We start from the raw sequence: 15,106 nt of genomic DNA, 5'->3' as shown, positions 1-15,106 counted from the left end.
GTCCCAGTAAGAGGGAGGGCCAGAGCTCACAAGGTCTATTCAGCAAGGTGGAAATGGCCCAGTATCAACAGTAGGTATCAAAGGAGATAAAAACAAGTCAGATCAGACAAGGGGTATATGCGCCTTTTGTCAGAGTCTAATGGGGAGATATTAGCACCCAGAGCAGAGAAACTCTCTCTGTCAGATGCAAGCCGCTCCCAGTCTCTGTTCAATCCTTGGTTAATGGCACCCCCAGCTTTCTTTGAGATACTAGTGACTTCCTCAGGAAACTACAATCCATTGGTGACCTTCCTGAAAACACCATTCTGGCCACCATGAACGTAGAGGCCCTTTACACCAATATCCCACATGAAGATGGACTCCAAGCTGTTAGGAACATTATCCCTGGTGAGACCAAGGCACAGATGGTGGCGGAGCTTTGTCACTTTGTCCTCCCCCACAACTATTTCAGATTTGAGGACAAATTATACCTTAAAATCAGTGGCACTGCTGTGGGCACCAGCATGGCCCCATGGTCTGCCAACATTATTGTGGCTGACCTGGAACAGCGCTTTCTTAGTTCTCGTCCCCTAGCGCCCCGCCTCTACCTGCGCTCCAGTGATGACATCTTCATCATCTGGACCCATGAAAAGGAGGCTCTGGAAGAGTTCCGTGATTTCAACAGTTTCCACCACACCATCAACCTTAGCCTGGACCGGTCCACACAAGAGATTCACTTCCTGGACACTACTGTGCAGATAAGTGATGGTCACGTAAACACCACCCTGTACCAAGAACCCACGGACCGCTATGCTTATCTACACACCTCCAGCTTCCATCCAGAGCACACTACACGACCCATTGTTTACAGCCAGGCACTAAGGTACAACCGTATTTGCTCTGATCCATCAGACAGAGACAAACATCTACAAGACCTTTACCAAGCTCTCCTCAAACTGCAACACCCACCTAAGGAACTGAGGAAACAGAATGATACAGCCAGACGGGTACCCAGGAACCACCTGCTACAAGACAGGCCTCACAAGGAAGACAAGAGAACACCACTGACCATCCCATACAGCCCCCACCGAAGGCCTCTCCAACGCATCATCAGCGATCTGCAACCCATCCTGAACAATGATCTGTCACTCTCACAGCCCTTGGGAGGCAGGCCTGTCCTCGCCTACAGACAGCCACCAACCTTAAACAAATCCTCACCAGCCACTACAAATCACAAACCAGTGACTCTAGGCCTGGAACCAGCCCCTGCAACAGTCCTCGCTGCCAACGCTGCTCACATATCTACACCCGTGACATCATCACAGGACCTAACATCAACCATACCATCAGGGGCTCCTTTACCTGCACGTCTACTAATATAATAGACGCCATGATGTGCCAGCAATGCCCCACTGCAATTTACATTGGCCAAACTGGACAGTCTCTACGTAAAAGAATAAATGGACATAAATCAGACATCAGGAACGGTAATGTACAGAAGCCTGTGGGGGAGCACTTCAATCTCCCTGGACAGTCAGTAGCAGATTTCAAAAATCAAATGAAGAGAGAAATCTCTGAGCTGCAATTTATTTGCAAATTTGACTCCATTAACCAAGGATTACACAGAGACTGGGAGTGGCTTGCAGCTTACAAAAGCAGCTTCTCTGCCCGGGTGTTAATATCTCCCCATTAAACTCTGACAATGGTTCATATCCCCCTGTCTGATCTGACTTGTTTTTTCCTCTTTTGATACATACTATTGATAATGGGCCATTTCCACCTTGCTGAATAGACTTTGTCAGCTCTGGCCCTCCCTCTTACTGGGACCCCATTCTTTAAATACCCCTCTGAAACCACGCCCCCCACTCATGCATCTGATGAAGCGGGTCTTTGCCCATGAAAGCTTATGCTCCAAAATATCTGTTAGTCTATTGAGGCTACAGTAAAACACCCCTCCAAGGGCCTGGGGGAAAAGCCAAAGAGCCCCCTAGGATCAGCAGAGAACCACCCACCTATAAGAATGTGGACAACCCCAAACTCTGTGGAGCTGCTCCTTTAAAAATGTAGATTTAAAGAGTGTAAATTACACTTTTTGGGGATTAAGATGGCGTTAACCTATGGAACTCCCTGCCACTGGAAACCCTCAGAGCCATGACACAAATTTGGACAGACAATGAGCTGAGCTAAAGCCTTATTAGAGGGTATAAAAGGGACACACAACTGCCTGTTTCTGAGCCCATTGATCTTTGAGGAGGTAAGAAAGAGTTCTCCGCCATGATCCAAATTGTTCAACCAGTGATCCCCTAGAGCAACTGGGCCTGGCCTCCCAACAGAGCTGAGACTGGCTAGCGTCTTCCACACACTTGCTCTGCTCTGAGGTTACCCAGCAGAGGGCCATATACAGAAAAAAATAGCCCGATCCCAGCTGGGGTCAAAGGGCTGTAGCCAGTGCTTTTTTGTACCAGTCAGAGTACCGGTACCTTGGCAACCCCAGCCACAGGCTTGTCTGAGAGGGGGTGGGGTGGGGAGCTGGCTGAATACTGACACCTCTTTTTCTTATTCTTCTTTGTCTTTTTTTTTTACAACAAAGGCAGTGGCTGTAGCTCCACTGGAGTCAATGACCTGCATGGGTGTGTCGCGGTGGAGAGGGGACATGGTTAATTGTGAATACGTTACCGAGAGAGGTGGTGGAATCTCCATCCCTAGAGGTTTTTACGTCCCGGCTTGCCAAGGTCAACTATTTCCCCGGGAGGGTGGTGAAGCACTGGAATGTGTTGCCGAGAGAGGTGGTAGAATCTCCATCCCCAACAGTTTTTAAATCCTGGCTTGTCAGGGTCCTGGCTCGGATGACTTAGTGGGGATTGATTCTGCTTGAAGCAGGGGGCTGGACTAGATGACCTCCTGAGGTCCCTTCCAGCCCTGTGATTCTAGGATTCTGCGTGGGGTGCGCATGTAATGGAGAGGAAGAGAGGTCTGTCCGCAAACCAGACAGATGGAGGGGCTGTGTATGGATAGACAGATAGTCACTGGGTCTAATCCCTTCTGCTGGAGTAAACCAGCTGTAACAATACTGAAGTCGTATGAAAATAAGAACAACCAAACAGGGTCAGACCAAAGGTCCATCTAGCCCAGTGTCCTGTCTGCTGACAGTGGCTGGGGCCAGGTGCCCCAGAGAATGGACCAAACAAAGTCAGTTTTGAGTGATCCGGACCTGTCATTCTGCCCCATTTGCTGGTGGCCAGACTCAGAGGTACAGCCACACCGTGGTGGTGCATTCCTGAGCATCCTGGCGCAGGAGAGATTTAGATGCTTTCCAGCTGATTAGCAGAGTGCCCGCAGCCAGCAGCCTGGGTTTCTACTGGTGGTGCACATCCACACATACCTGGGTGCACATAACAAAATTTATTCTGCCCATGAATGCTAAAAATCAAAGGGAACCCTGGACCGATCCTTCCAGAACTTACCCTTCTCCTTTCTTGGAGCCAGGTATATTTCTGGTCTTTATGACATCCATCAGCAGTGAGTTCCACAGGTTGCCTGTGTGTTGTGGGAAGAATTTCCTTTTGATCGCTTTGACACTGCTCCCGATCAGCTTCATCAGGCGATGGCTGGATTTTGTGTTATGTGAGGGGGTACGTAACTCTTTCTTCTTCACTTTTTCTGTGTTCTCCAGGGTTTTATAGACCTGAATCATAACCCCCTCGGTCATCTCTTCTCTAAACTGAACAGTCCTGAACTTTTTAATCTCTGCTCACGTTGCAGCTGTTCCATGCCATGAAACATTATTTTTTGCCCTTCTCTGCACTTTTTCAGTTCCAGTACATCTTTTTAGAGATAAGGCAACCAGATTACTGAGGGGACCATGCACAGTTTTCAAGCTGTGGGCATCCCATGGATTTATGTAGACAGAATCTGATATCTTCTGTCTTGCTATCCATCCTTGTCCTAAAGGTTCCCTAATGGTTCCCAACATTCTGTTGGTTTTTTAACTGCTGCTGCACATTGAGTAGCAGTTTTCATGAGAAGTATCCACAATGATGCTAAACTCGCTTTCTTGAGTGGCAGCCGCCTATTTAGACCCCTTTATTTGGGCTGTGTTGTTGGGGTATTTTCCAATAGGCATTACTTTGCATTTACCAACACCAGACTGCATCTGCTATTTTCTTGTCCAGTGACCCAATTTTGTGAAATCCCTTTGTAACTCTGCACAGTTGAGTTGCCACTAACGCACCCCGCCCCCCGCACTCCTAGTTCCAGCCTCACTGCAGTCAGCTTTTGACCTAACTTCTTGAATAGTTTTGCATCTGCCAGGGCTGAGTGCCACTCTGACTCTTCCAGTGCAGAAGGTGGGGCCCACAAGAGAGCTTAAAAACACTTTCCTTCTGCTTAAAAGCTTCCCAAGGTCACAGATTCCCTAACCTGGGGAGGCAGCTGCCACCACCCAAGTGAGAAAACCCCCCTTTTAAAACACACTTGGGCTGTCACTTGTGGGGTAAAACAAGCTCTTAACCCTCCCTTAGGTGAGAGCTGGAAAACAAAAAAAGAAATTAAGCTGCAATCTGATACTGACCTCTCAGTCTTAGGCATTCATATACATCGACACTTCTGGAGGACACAAGAATCCAATTGTAATACCAGGGGGTTTCTGAGCATAGACAGAGAAATCAATCCAGGGAATCTTTGCTTAAAACTAGGCCACTTAGAACCCCAGGATGGAATTTCGTTCTCTCTAAGGCAAATCCAATCAGCCACAAAAGTACCTCTGCCAGCCCCACTGGCCGGTGATGTTTATATGTTGATTCTTGAAAGTCTTTGCAAGCTTCCTTTGGAGGGCCGGACCCTCGGTCGAGACAGGCTTAAATCATGAGGACTGATGGACTAAGATGGTCCATGCCAGGGCCCATCTTATAGTTTTTTTTATGCAGAAGAAAAATTCCGATCTCTTCCTATCAGTCTTGGCTTACCACCTGACGAGGGGGGTTACTGTGCTGTGTTGCCATTTGTTGCAGCCCTGGAGGGAAGCCCCACATTCCCAACATGAATACTGGCCGTCTGGGCCTTTGCTTATTCCGTTGTCCTGACTGGGGTGGAGATCCACCTTCCATTGCAAATCTTAGCACTGACACATTTCTAATACAGCTACAGTGCAAAAACCTATAACTTTATATACAAACATGGCACAGACATATAAGTAGCAGACATAGATTCGGGGCATCCTGTTTTCGTTAGACACCTCACACAGCCCCACAGCACAATATTTGGTACCAATCGATACAAAGGACACATAAAATGTATCTCATATCCCTATAAAAATCCAGTCACGTCACACAAATCATTACCTTAAAAATGTAATTTATTAACAAAAAGTGCGGTGATGCAGCGTACTTGGTTGCTAGGGCTTAAAAAGCAACTAAAAAAGTCCTCGTGTTAGAGCACAGAGGATCACATCCCCAGGACTCAGTGTAGAAGTTACAGAGTACAGGGGAAATACATCTGCCAGCCTGAGAAGTGCCACACTAAACCCAAAATGAAAAAGACCTGATCGCATCTACCTCACCACTTTCTTTCTGCTTACATATCTGCACACCCAGATCATGGTGTGGCCAGGATATTTACTGGAGTCACTGAGTTTGCCCAGCATTAAAACCTCTTGTTAACTCTGCTCTGGTCAGAGAACAAAAGACCCCTTCAGCCAGCAACTACTCCAGTTCAAATGACCTCTCTCTCCCATTGGCTCCCCTGGCTGCTTGCCAACAGAGAACCCACTCTCCCTGGCTGTTTCTACCCAGGCCACTTCCTTTGGAAGTGGCATGCTAATACCTGGAGCGAAATATGCTAATGAGGTGCAGATGCAAATTCCCCCGCCTCATTAGCATAATGTCACTTCCTGTAGAAACAGCCTCAGGGTTTAACTCTTTACAGTCCCTTGGGGGACTCTGCTGTTACCTCTCTGAAACTGATCATTTCTTCCTCCCCTTTAGCTTGTCTGCATTTGAAATGCTCCAGAAGCACAACTCACCTCACACCAGTGTGGCAGGTTCTCCTGTGGGTGTGATTACTCCCCCTCTCTGCAGCGGGGGGTAGCTAAGGCCATGGAAGAATTCAATGCAGCAAAAGACAGGAGACAAAGGAGTGAGGGTATGTGGGAGGAGGGCATAGGCGTGGGAACTAGGCAGCATTCCCGGCTGAGCATCCAGTCTCCGGACTGCCCCCCTGAGCCTGCCTCTCCCTGGCCTTGCTCCACTCCAGCCCTACTGCTGGGGAGTGGGGGGGGGCGAGGACACCCAGATGCAAAAGTGCCCCAGCCACCTGCTACTGAGCCATTGCCTCTGTTCTCATGTCTATTGTGCAGCTATGAACTCAGCCATTGGGAACAGAAATGCTGTGGATAGACGATCAGTGGACAGGCTATGGAGCAGGATGAACACGTGTGAAATTTTAGCCTTTACTCAGTTCCCTAGTGCTGTTGGAAAACTGGGCTAATGTCTAGCTGAGCTGATGCACCCCCGGAAGAGCTCAGTGTATCCCCAGGGGCATGCACAGCCCTGGCTGAGAATCACTGGTCTGTGAGGTCACACACCAGCCCACTGGGCAGGGAATAACTCCTCCTATTTCACCCCCAGGCCCACTGATGGGGTAGGGGAAGGAGGGCACCTGCTCTGCGGCAGGGGGTGTCCAGAGCTCCAGGCCCCTTTGAAATGCTGCTGGAGCACCATCCTGAGGGCCCAGTACCACTCTCTGGGCGGTGTTATGGGCTGATTGCTGGAGACCCTGCCCCTTCTGTCCAATACCCCACCCCTTCTGCCCAAGACCCCGCCCCTTCTGTGCAATGTCCCACCCCTTCTGCCCGAGACCCCACCCCTTCTTGCCCAAGACCCTGCACCTTCTGTCCAATGCCCTGCCCCTTCTTGCCCAAGACCCCACCCCTTCTGCCCGAGACCCCCCCCTTCTGTCCAATACCCCACCGCTTCTGCCCGAGACCCCGCCCCTTCTATCCAATGCCCTGCCCCTTCTGCCCGAGGCCCTGCCCCTTCTGTCCAATGCCCTGCCCCTTCTGCCCGAGACTCCGCCCCTTCTGCCCAATGCCCTGCCCCTTCTTCCCAAGACCCCACCCCTTCTGTCCAATGCCCTGCCCCTTCCAGCAGCATGAAGATGGCCCTCCATGCGCCTTACCCCAGGACCTGTGTGGTTGTCAGCCCCACTGTTCACACCTGCTGAGCTTCTTTCCTGAGTGGGCTCACAGTTTCAGAGAAAACATTTCTGCAGAGCCCTCGGCTATTGCATTCTATAGAGCAGGAGATGCACCTTCAAGGTGAGATTCGTGGAGACAAGGATTTTTTTTTTCATTCTTTGTAGTCAAATTGATGTCTAGGTGATGTCATTTTGAGTTTTTCTCTCTTCTCCCTCCAAAGCCTTGGCCAGGACTCTTTGGGTGTCTTCAGCAAGGTTGCTGATGAAATTATCCAGCATAAACTTTGTTGTGCGCAAAGAGACCCGTGAAGAAAACAGAGATCCAACCACTGGTATAATTGACACAAAGTAAGTCAAATACGTCACTCCCTCACCTGCAGAATTTGTCAGCAGCTTCAGTACAAGGTCCGCTGTTATTTCTGTGCCCAAGGGAGACCTTATCATGGCCTTCAGATCCTCCTCCTGCTTCCCAACCTGCTCAGCGAGAGCAGAGAGGGAGTCAGAGTTCAGGCCAAAGTCGTTGCAGTAACCTCTCATGCAGTCCACCAGGACAGCCACGTCAGCAACGAGAGAAAGACCCGGAAGAGGAGCAGCAGCAGGACCACACGACAAGCTGGACGGTTTGTGTGTGGCCTTCTGCATGGCTGTTTTCTTCTCGTGCAGGGTCTGATCTGAAGTGGTGAGCAGCTTTTGCAACATAGCGTGGCAGAGTTCTGTCTCCAGCGTTTCCTTCAGCAGGGGGAAATCGTACTTGTCAGACTCCCAGTTGGAGAGGAGAAAAACCTGTGGGTCGTGCACCCCGGCACTTTGCAGATGGGCTTTGCAGTCCTCTCTGATCTGCTGCAGGGTTCTCGCCTTGTTGTAGTTCATTTTCCTCCTTTCAGCCCCCAGGTCCTGGTCCACTTTCGAGCGCACGAAATAAAACTTCTTCGCGTTCTCCTGGAACTTCCGGGCGAGGTCGGCGTGGAGCTCTCTGAAGCGCGTGGCAGAGACGATAAGGAAAAAATCATACCCTGGGCACGTAACGATCAGCTCCAGCTCGTTGGACGGCGCGCGTGGCATCCCGATTCCTGGAAGGTCCCACAAGAAAACGTTGGGGTACGTAGGGTGGGAATACAGGGTCGGCCACGCCGTTGTTTCCACCAGCCCAACCTCAGCAGCTCCTGCGTCGTCATCACCCACGCCCCGGAAAGCATTGAGAAAGGATGATTTTCCAGACCCTGGCTCCCCAATGACAGCGATTTCAAATAGTCCAGGGGACTTCAGCATCTGCTGTGCTATCGCCGCTGCTTTCTTCAGTTCTCCTTCCCGGACAGCAGCTTTGAACTTGTCTTCGCTCATTGTGCGAGGTTTGTCCCCCACCACTTGATCAACTGAGGGACGTTCACTGCAACCTTTGGGAGCCTCTCAGTCGACCGCCACTGCCTGTCTTTGAAAAGGAGAACAAAGTAATTCGATTGCTAAAAATCAATGGAATCTGTCTCCCGATATGACCCTGCCATTAGACCTACCGTAACTTCTCCATGTCCAGCTCCTGGAACTATGGCTGAGTTATCCCAGCTGGAAACTGAGAAACCATTGACCCGAGCTGGGATTTGCTCCTTCATTATTTTGTTATTGCTATTATAGTTTCTCCAAGCAGAATGCGGAAATACCCTTGTACTCTGGGGGGAGCATATGTCATCTACGTGTCTTCTCCATGTCACTCTCTCTTGGGACAAAACTTCTAGCTTATGCCAGGAGTACCCCAGTCATCTGCACCGCAGTAAAACCCTTGTGGCTGGTCGGTGTCAGCTGACTTGAGCGCATGGGCCTAGGGCGGTGGAAAAATGAAACCACAGCACAGACCTCCAGGTCTGGGCTGGACCCCAGGCTCTGGGACCTGTGAGAAACAGAGGCCAGCTGCAACTGGTTTATTGCAGTGTAGACACAACCTGTGAGCCCTTGACAACTCGTTGGTGGGCCTAGTAATGTTGTAAGGACAGATCAACATGACAAACTTGCTCTAATGCATCTGTGCTGCTGTCACACTTCTAGTGAAGACACTCTCAGCTTCTGTGAGAGGCGGCAGCTATGTCATCAGGAGAAACTTGTGCACTGACAGAGTGCTGTCTACACTAGGAGAGGTCCTGTTTACCTTATAAGCTCTTGTGGGCAAAGACCCACTTCGTCAGATACAGCTGACGAAGCGGGTCTTTGCCCACAAAGGCTTATGCGCCAATAAATCTGTTTGTCTATAAGCTGCCACGGGACTTCTCATTTTTACAGATACAGACTAACACAGCTACCCCACTGATACTTGTCTACACTAGGGCATAAGTTGGTGAAACTATGTCACTTAGGATTTTTTCACAACCTTGAGTCATATAGTTACACCCCAGACCTTTAAATCACCACCTGAGTGCTGCATGCTCCACATGGCATGGAAGGCTAAATGGGGAGCCCAGGGCCTCACTCCAGGTGGTGCTGAGGGCTCCCTGCTGTTAGCTCCACCCCTTCCACCCAAGGCTCCTCCTCTTCTGGGATGCAGAGCTGGGGGCCTCTTACATCTTGTCTGGGAGCTGGCAGAAGCTGCCAGCCTCTCGGGGCCCAGATTTAGTGATCTGGTTAATTTTTATCTCTGGTTTGGTAACTTACAGCAGAAGTGTGCCGCACCCTGGGGAGACCCCATTATGCTTCTGCATGCAAAGCTAAATCATTAAAAAAGCCAATGTTTATTGACAATCAAAGCACAGCCCGAGGTGGGGGTGTGGCAGCAGGACTTCCTAGTTTCTTGGCAACTTTGAAAAGTTGAGAAAATAGAAATCGTTCGGGGATGAACCAAAACCAGAGTTTGGAAAAATAAAACTTCAGCTCATCAACAAGTTCTGTGTTTGCTTTGTTCTGGGACAAAGGAAACATTTCCACTTTTTCTCAGAATTTGAAATGAAAGAAATCAGGGGACAATTTGAAACAAAAGTCACTTCTACCCAGGAAAATGGTGCAACTTTTCACGTAGAGAACCTCTACGTGACCTTTGTCTGGGTTTTCCTGTACTTAGAGTCCCTCCCTCAAAGGACTAAAAGTCACAAAACATTTGGGAACAACAAGATGTCCTGTGGCACCTTATAGACCTACAGATATTTTGGAGCATGAGCTTTTGTGGGCAAAGACCCGCTTCGGTCTATAAGGTGCCACAGGACTTCTCCTTGTTCTCGAAGATACAGACTAACACGGCTCCCTCTCTGATACAAAACATTTGACTCACCAAACCTGCATTTTTGCCTCCCCCATGTAGCCAGACAGCCAGCCCCCTCTCAGACCAGCATTGCTGGGAAAACAAGGGAGCCAAAACAACAGGGCACTTAACATAAATTCCAGCACAGCCTTTGAAGCTGTGAGAAGCACAGGTGTGCTGCTACAATGTGCCTCTGGGAACATATACAACGATTAGGCTCACAGCAGACAGAGAAGCTGTGACAGACATGGCTCTTAGCCCCTACTAAATAACGTGATGCGCACACACCAACATCCTAGGTGGGAAAATATTTACCCTAATAAAAGGAATGTCCAGCAGTCGAAACTTATTGTTTCTCTCCCTTGCAAGTGTAAACTACTCTTGCGAGAGCTGGCATTGCCCAGACAGACCAGCCCCAATTTGGCATAAGAAAGGAGAAAGAGAATAAAGGAGTGCAGAGGTATAAGTATGGGACCTACAGCACCATGATTTTTGAGTGCTTTTCACTATCTATCTGCTGGTCAGATAAGTGACAGCCTTCCAAGGCTTCTGCAGCTAAAAGGGTCCCTAAGCCTTGTCCCTTATTCGTCTTTCCACGGAATTGAGTGACCGATCCTGGCTTGGCACCGCTGGAATCGAGAGATGCAAGGAGGGTAAGAAGCACCCACACCTGATCTCCTATCTTTAGCGTACACATATTTTGAAATCGAGCTCTATACTTTGTTTTTCTTTTCTTTGGGATTGTGGCTTCAGCTTTGTAACTTGTTTGTGTGTGTAACATCTGTACATTTAAATAAGTGGGCACTAGCAATTTTGTAACCACATGATTAGAATCTAGTTTAATAAATTTTGGTGACCGTTTGTGCATAAGCCTGACTTGTTTCTCTGGTTTACTGTAAAGCAGCCAACACAATTAAAGAACCTCAGCTGTTTTGGCTATAAAGCCTGGCCATTAGGTGAGAGTACTAAGAGCCTAGCGTTGAGTTGTGCCGCCTCCACGGGGCAAACTCTTGGGGCGCCTGTCAGTCAATCCTGACTGCCCACTGCGAAGGAGCTCTGAGCTCTAGCAGTTAAAGTCACGGGTGTGGAAAGGCTCTTAGTGCTGCCATTGGGGCACCTGTCAGTCAGTGTTGACTGCCCACTGCGAAGGGGCTCTGAGCTCTAGCAGTTAAAGTCACGGGTGTTTAGGACCTTGGGGCATCCGTCAGCCTAGCCCGGGCTGCCCGCCGCGAAGGGACAGTGCGTCCTAGCTGTTAAAGTCACGGATGGTATAAAACGGGCATAGCTGGCACCTCACCAAACATCCTTGGCCATCGGCTAACACCCCAATAAAATTGTTTTGGCCTCAAAGTTTTGCCCAGCCCTAACCGAAAGCCCCTGGAGCTGCTTTGGCTGGGTTACGAGGGTAGAATTCAGAAGTTCGGAGCAGTAAACATGGCCTATCTAGAAGCTATTCTCTGTGAGCCTTTCAGAGCAGCCCTTTGAAGTCATTTGTGCCTTCAACTTCCAGACACACAAAAGCTGCTAAACAGACACCAAGAATCAATTTCACCTGCCACGCTGGAGCAGAAATCTCTTACCTCCCAACATGGAGCACTTCCATTTCTGAGACCTTTTCGGAGAAGGTAAACAAATAGGGGCGTTTCTCTCCTTCTCTTCCTGCTTCTGAGTGAACCAATAAGCGAGTCAGTCAGTCAGTGGCAACAACAGAAAATAAACTTCCTGCCTAAGTGCTGTGAGCTCCATGCAGTCTCTTTTAAAGGGATTTAAGTGATTTAGATCAGTGTGTGCCTCCCACGCTCATGGGTGACTGCTGGTAGCACGTGGGGGGGGTGCACTGACCCCTACCAAAATTTTAATTACCAAATGGGGGACCACTCATGCCCCCTTCCTGCCTCTCTAGGTGGCTTTCCCTGCACCCCTTCAGTGCAGGCATCAGTCACCCCCGAATTGTCCTCATTGCTTCTACAAGCAGAGGGGACCGGAATTCCTTTGATCCCACGAAGGTGGCACAGGTATTTTTAGTGTCTGACACACTTTATTTCACACCCTTTCCCCTCAATCCCCTCTTCGTTATGCTGCCTATCGTCAATCTGTGCAGAGGTCTGGCTCTCGCCTGGGGGTAAATATGTTTCCTGGAAAACAAAAGCAATGAAACAGTTTTATCTTTTTCTTTTTTCTTTCTGCAAACAAAGATCATAGAATCATAGAACAAAAGAGCTGGAAGAGACCTAAAAAAGCCATTGAGTCCAGCCCCCTGCTCTAAGCAGGGCCAAACCCATCAGATCAGCCCTGCCAGGGCTTTGTCGAGCCCAGACTTAAACACCCCCAGGGATGGAGACTCCACTACTCCCCTGGGGAGACCATTCCAATGCTTCACCACCCTCCTAGTGAAGGAGTTTTTCCTAATGTTCAACCTGGACTTTTCCACCCACAGCTTGAGACCATTGTTCTGTGTTCTGCCATCTGGGACCACTGTGAACAGCCTCTCTCCAGCCTCTTTGCAGCCTCCCTTCAGTAAGTTGAAGGCTGTTATCAAGTCCCCCTTAGTCTTCTCTTCTGCAGACTAAACAGTCCCAGTTCCCTCAACCTTTCTTCATAAGTCATATGCTCCAGCCCCCTAATTATTTTGGTCGCCCTCCACTGGACTCTCTCCAGTGTATCCACATCCTTCCTATAATTGGGGGCTGGAGTGAGAGTTTGCTCATTGTCCTCAACTGGGCTGGTGTTGGGGCACAAATTGTGTTGATACCCATTGTAACCTTTGCAGTGATTGTGGGAACACAGAAGCAACAGTCTGTGTTAAACCCATTTCTGAAGGAGAGAGACTCTGTCACTTTAAACAGCCTGGGATGGACACGGGTCCCTGTGACAATGCAGCCGGAGGGAAGGGCTCTGAGCCAGGGAGCTGCCTGCCTGCCTGCCAGGCGGGAGCTGTATGACTGGTTCTACCTGCTTCTCCCACTGTTCAGTGATGGAGCTAACACAGGCCCCAGGAAGAGTCTCTTTCAGTATTTTAAATTTGCTCCACTGAATTGTGCAGATGTCTTGTGGCTGGACTGTGCTCTGGGCCCCGAGCGGAAATCACTGAGCTTTACCCAGACTCAAATCCACCACAAGCTGCTGGAAGTAGTGAGCAGTTGCCCGGGGGGAGCGGCTACCTGGCTGTCAGGACAGTGTAATGAGCAGTCAGCAGGGCGGCAGTGGAGAGCAGGGAGCAAATGGTGAGTGACCAGTAGAGAGAGTCCCTGCAGAGACCCCCTGGAAATCTGGGTGTGCCCTGAGCAAGGGCAGTGATTGTGAGAAGGGGGCAGAGAAGGGTTGGGCATGTGAAGAGGACATTTGGTTTGTTGGGCTTCAGAACCTGAGAGGAAGAGGACACAGCCCAGCCTACTTAGGGTGGAACTTTTACTGACGGGTTTGTTTATGACCCTGTTTGTGGTGTTTCTCCCAGTTAATGCCCAGTTACTTCCCGCCTTTTATTACAAGTTTCTTTTCCTCACTCTGCTGGTGAGGCGGGGAGCATTGCCTCTCAGATGCACCCAGGGGTGGGGTGTGAATTTCCCAGGTTACTGAGTGGGGGCACGAGCTGGTCCTGTGTTGGATGGGTGGAGAGGAACCCCTGGATATTGAACCTGGCCCTGGCTGCTGCTGGTTCCCCCTGGCAGAAGAGCAGAACTAGCGCACTTGTAACAGGGGACAGCTTGTGTAGGTGGGATCAGAGCAAGCCCTGCAGCAGCTGCACCCCTTACAGCAAAACGAGGGCCAGGCCATAAGTAAATGCTGCACCGACACAGCTGTCCCGCTTCTGCGACGCCGCTGTTACACCAGCGGGAGAGGTTTTGCCATTGGTGCAATTAACACACCTCCCAAAGAGGCAGCGGCTACGTCAGTGTAAGGACATTGCTCACGGGTGAGGATTCACTGTTCTGTGGGTGTCAGGCTGTAGCAGAGACCTGGCCGGAGCAGGTGAGGCTGACAGACCTGTGTAATTCCTGAGCTGTCAAGGGTTGGCTGTGCCAGGTCTGAGATGTAGTTACAATGACAACGTGATTCCAGAAAGCACAGTGGGAAGTGGGTATCACGAGCAGCTTTAAGCAGAGGACACACCACAGTAAAGGGGCCACATAGACAAGCCCTGTTTAAAACTGCCACCACTCTTTGGAGCTGGACCAGTGAAGGTTTCTGAGTTGCCAGCCACTCTAAGCTGTGGTTTTGCTTATTGCTAGTGATATTGCTCCACTCCCAAGCAGTCCAGACTAGGGACTGGGGAAATACAGAGACACTGTGACAAAATGGGAAATTTTCATTTTCGTATGAATATAGTGTATGCCTCAGTTTCCCCTACCATGGTCTGCAAGGTTAGCTAGGTTGCCGGGGGAGGGTGGCTGATGAGTCTGGGGCCTGGTCCCCATGCCCAGAGTGAACTTGAGAAGACAATGCCCACTCCAACTGCCCGGGCTTTGGTACCTAGCAACTAACCACCCTAGTCCCACTCCTGCTCTGCGGGAAGCCACGTGAGTGAGACCAGCTGGAGAACAAAGGTCTGAGGGAGTTGGCCTGGTGACTGTTTCTCAGAAACAAGAACAAGGAAGGAGAAGGGGCTTGGAGGGAGGGGCCAGGGCTGTTAAAAGCAGGAGATGTTTCTGAACTGGGACTTGAAAGCTGGTGAGCTCTGGGCCCAACCCAGATGGACTTTGCTCTAACTTTTGTTACCTG

The 15,106-nt window shown here is 49.9% G+C and overlaps 1 protein-coding gene across 1 annotated transcript; it reads right to left on the bottom strand.

Annotated features, from left to right (window-relative positions):
• Window positions 1-2,568: 2,568 nt before the first annotated feature.
• LOC142003591 (interferon-inducible GTPase 5-like) lies at window positions 2,569-12,035 on the bottom strand. The gene is made up of 2 exons (XM_074980669.1): window positions 11,968-12,035; window positions 2,569-8,599 (listed from the first exon to the last, which is right to left on the bottom strand). The coding sequence occupies exon 2, from the start codon at window positions 8,509-8,511 to the stop codon at window positions 7,348-7,350; it is 1,164 nt and encodes a 387-aa protein (XP_074836770.1). The 5' UTR covers window positions 8,512-8,599; window positions 11,968-12,035; the 3' UTR covers window positions 2,569-7,347.
• Window positions 12,036-15,106: the final 3,071 nt, after the last annotated feature.

Source organism: Carettochelys insculpta, chromosome 30 (genome assembly GCF_033958435.1).
Source record: "Carettochelys insculpta isolate YL-2023 chromosome 30, ASM3395843v1, whole genome shotgun sequence".
NCBI lineage: Eukaryota > Metazoa > Chordata > Testudines > Carettochelyidae > Carettochelys > Carettochelys insculpta.
Note: the sequence above shows the minus strand (reverse complement) of the source record. Positions and strands in the feature narration are given on the sequence as shown.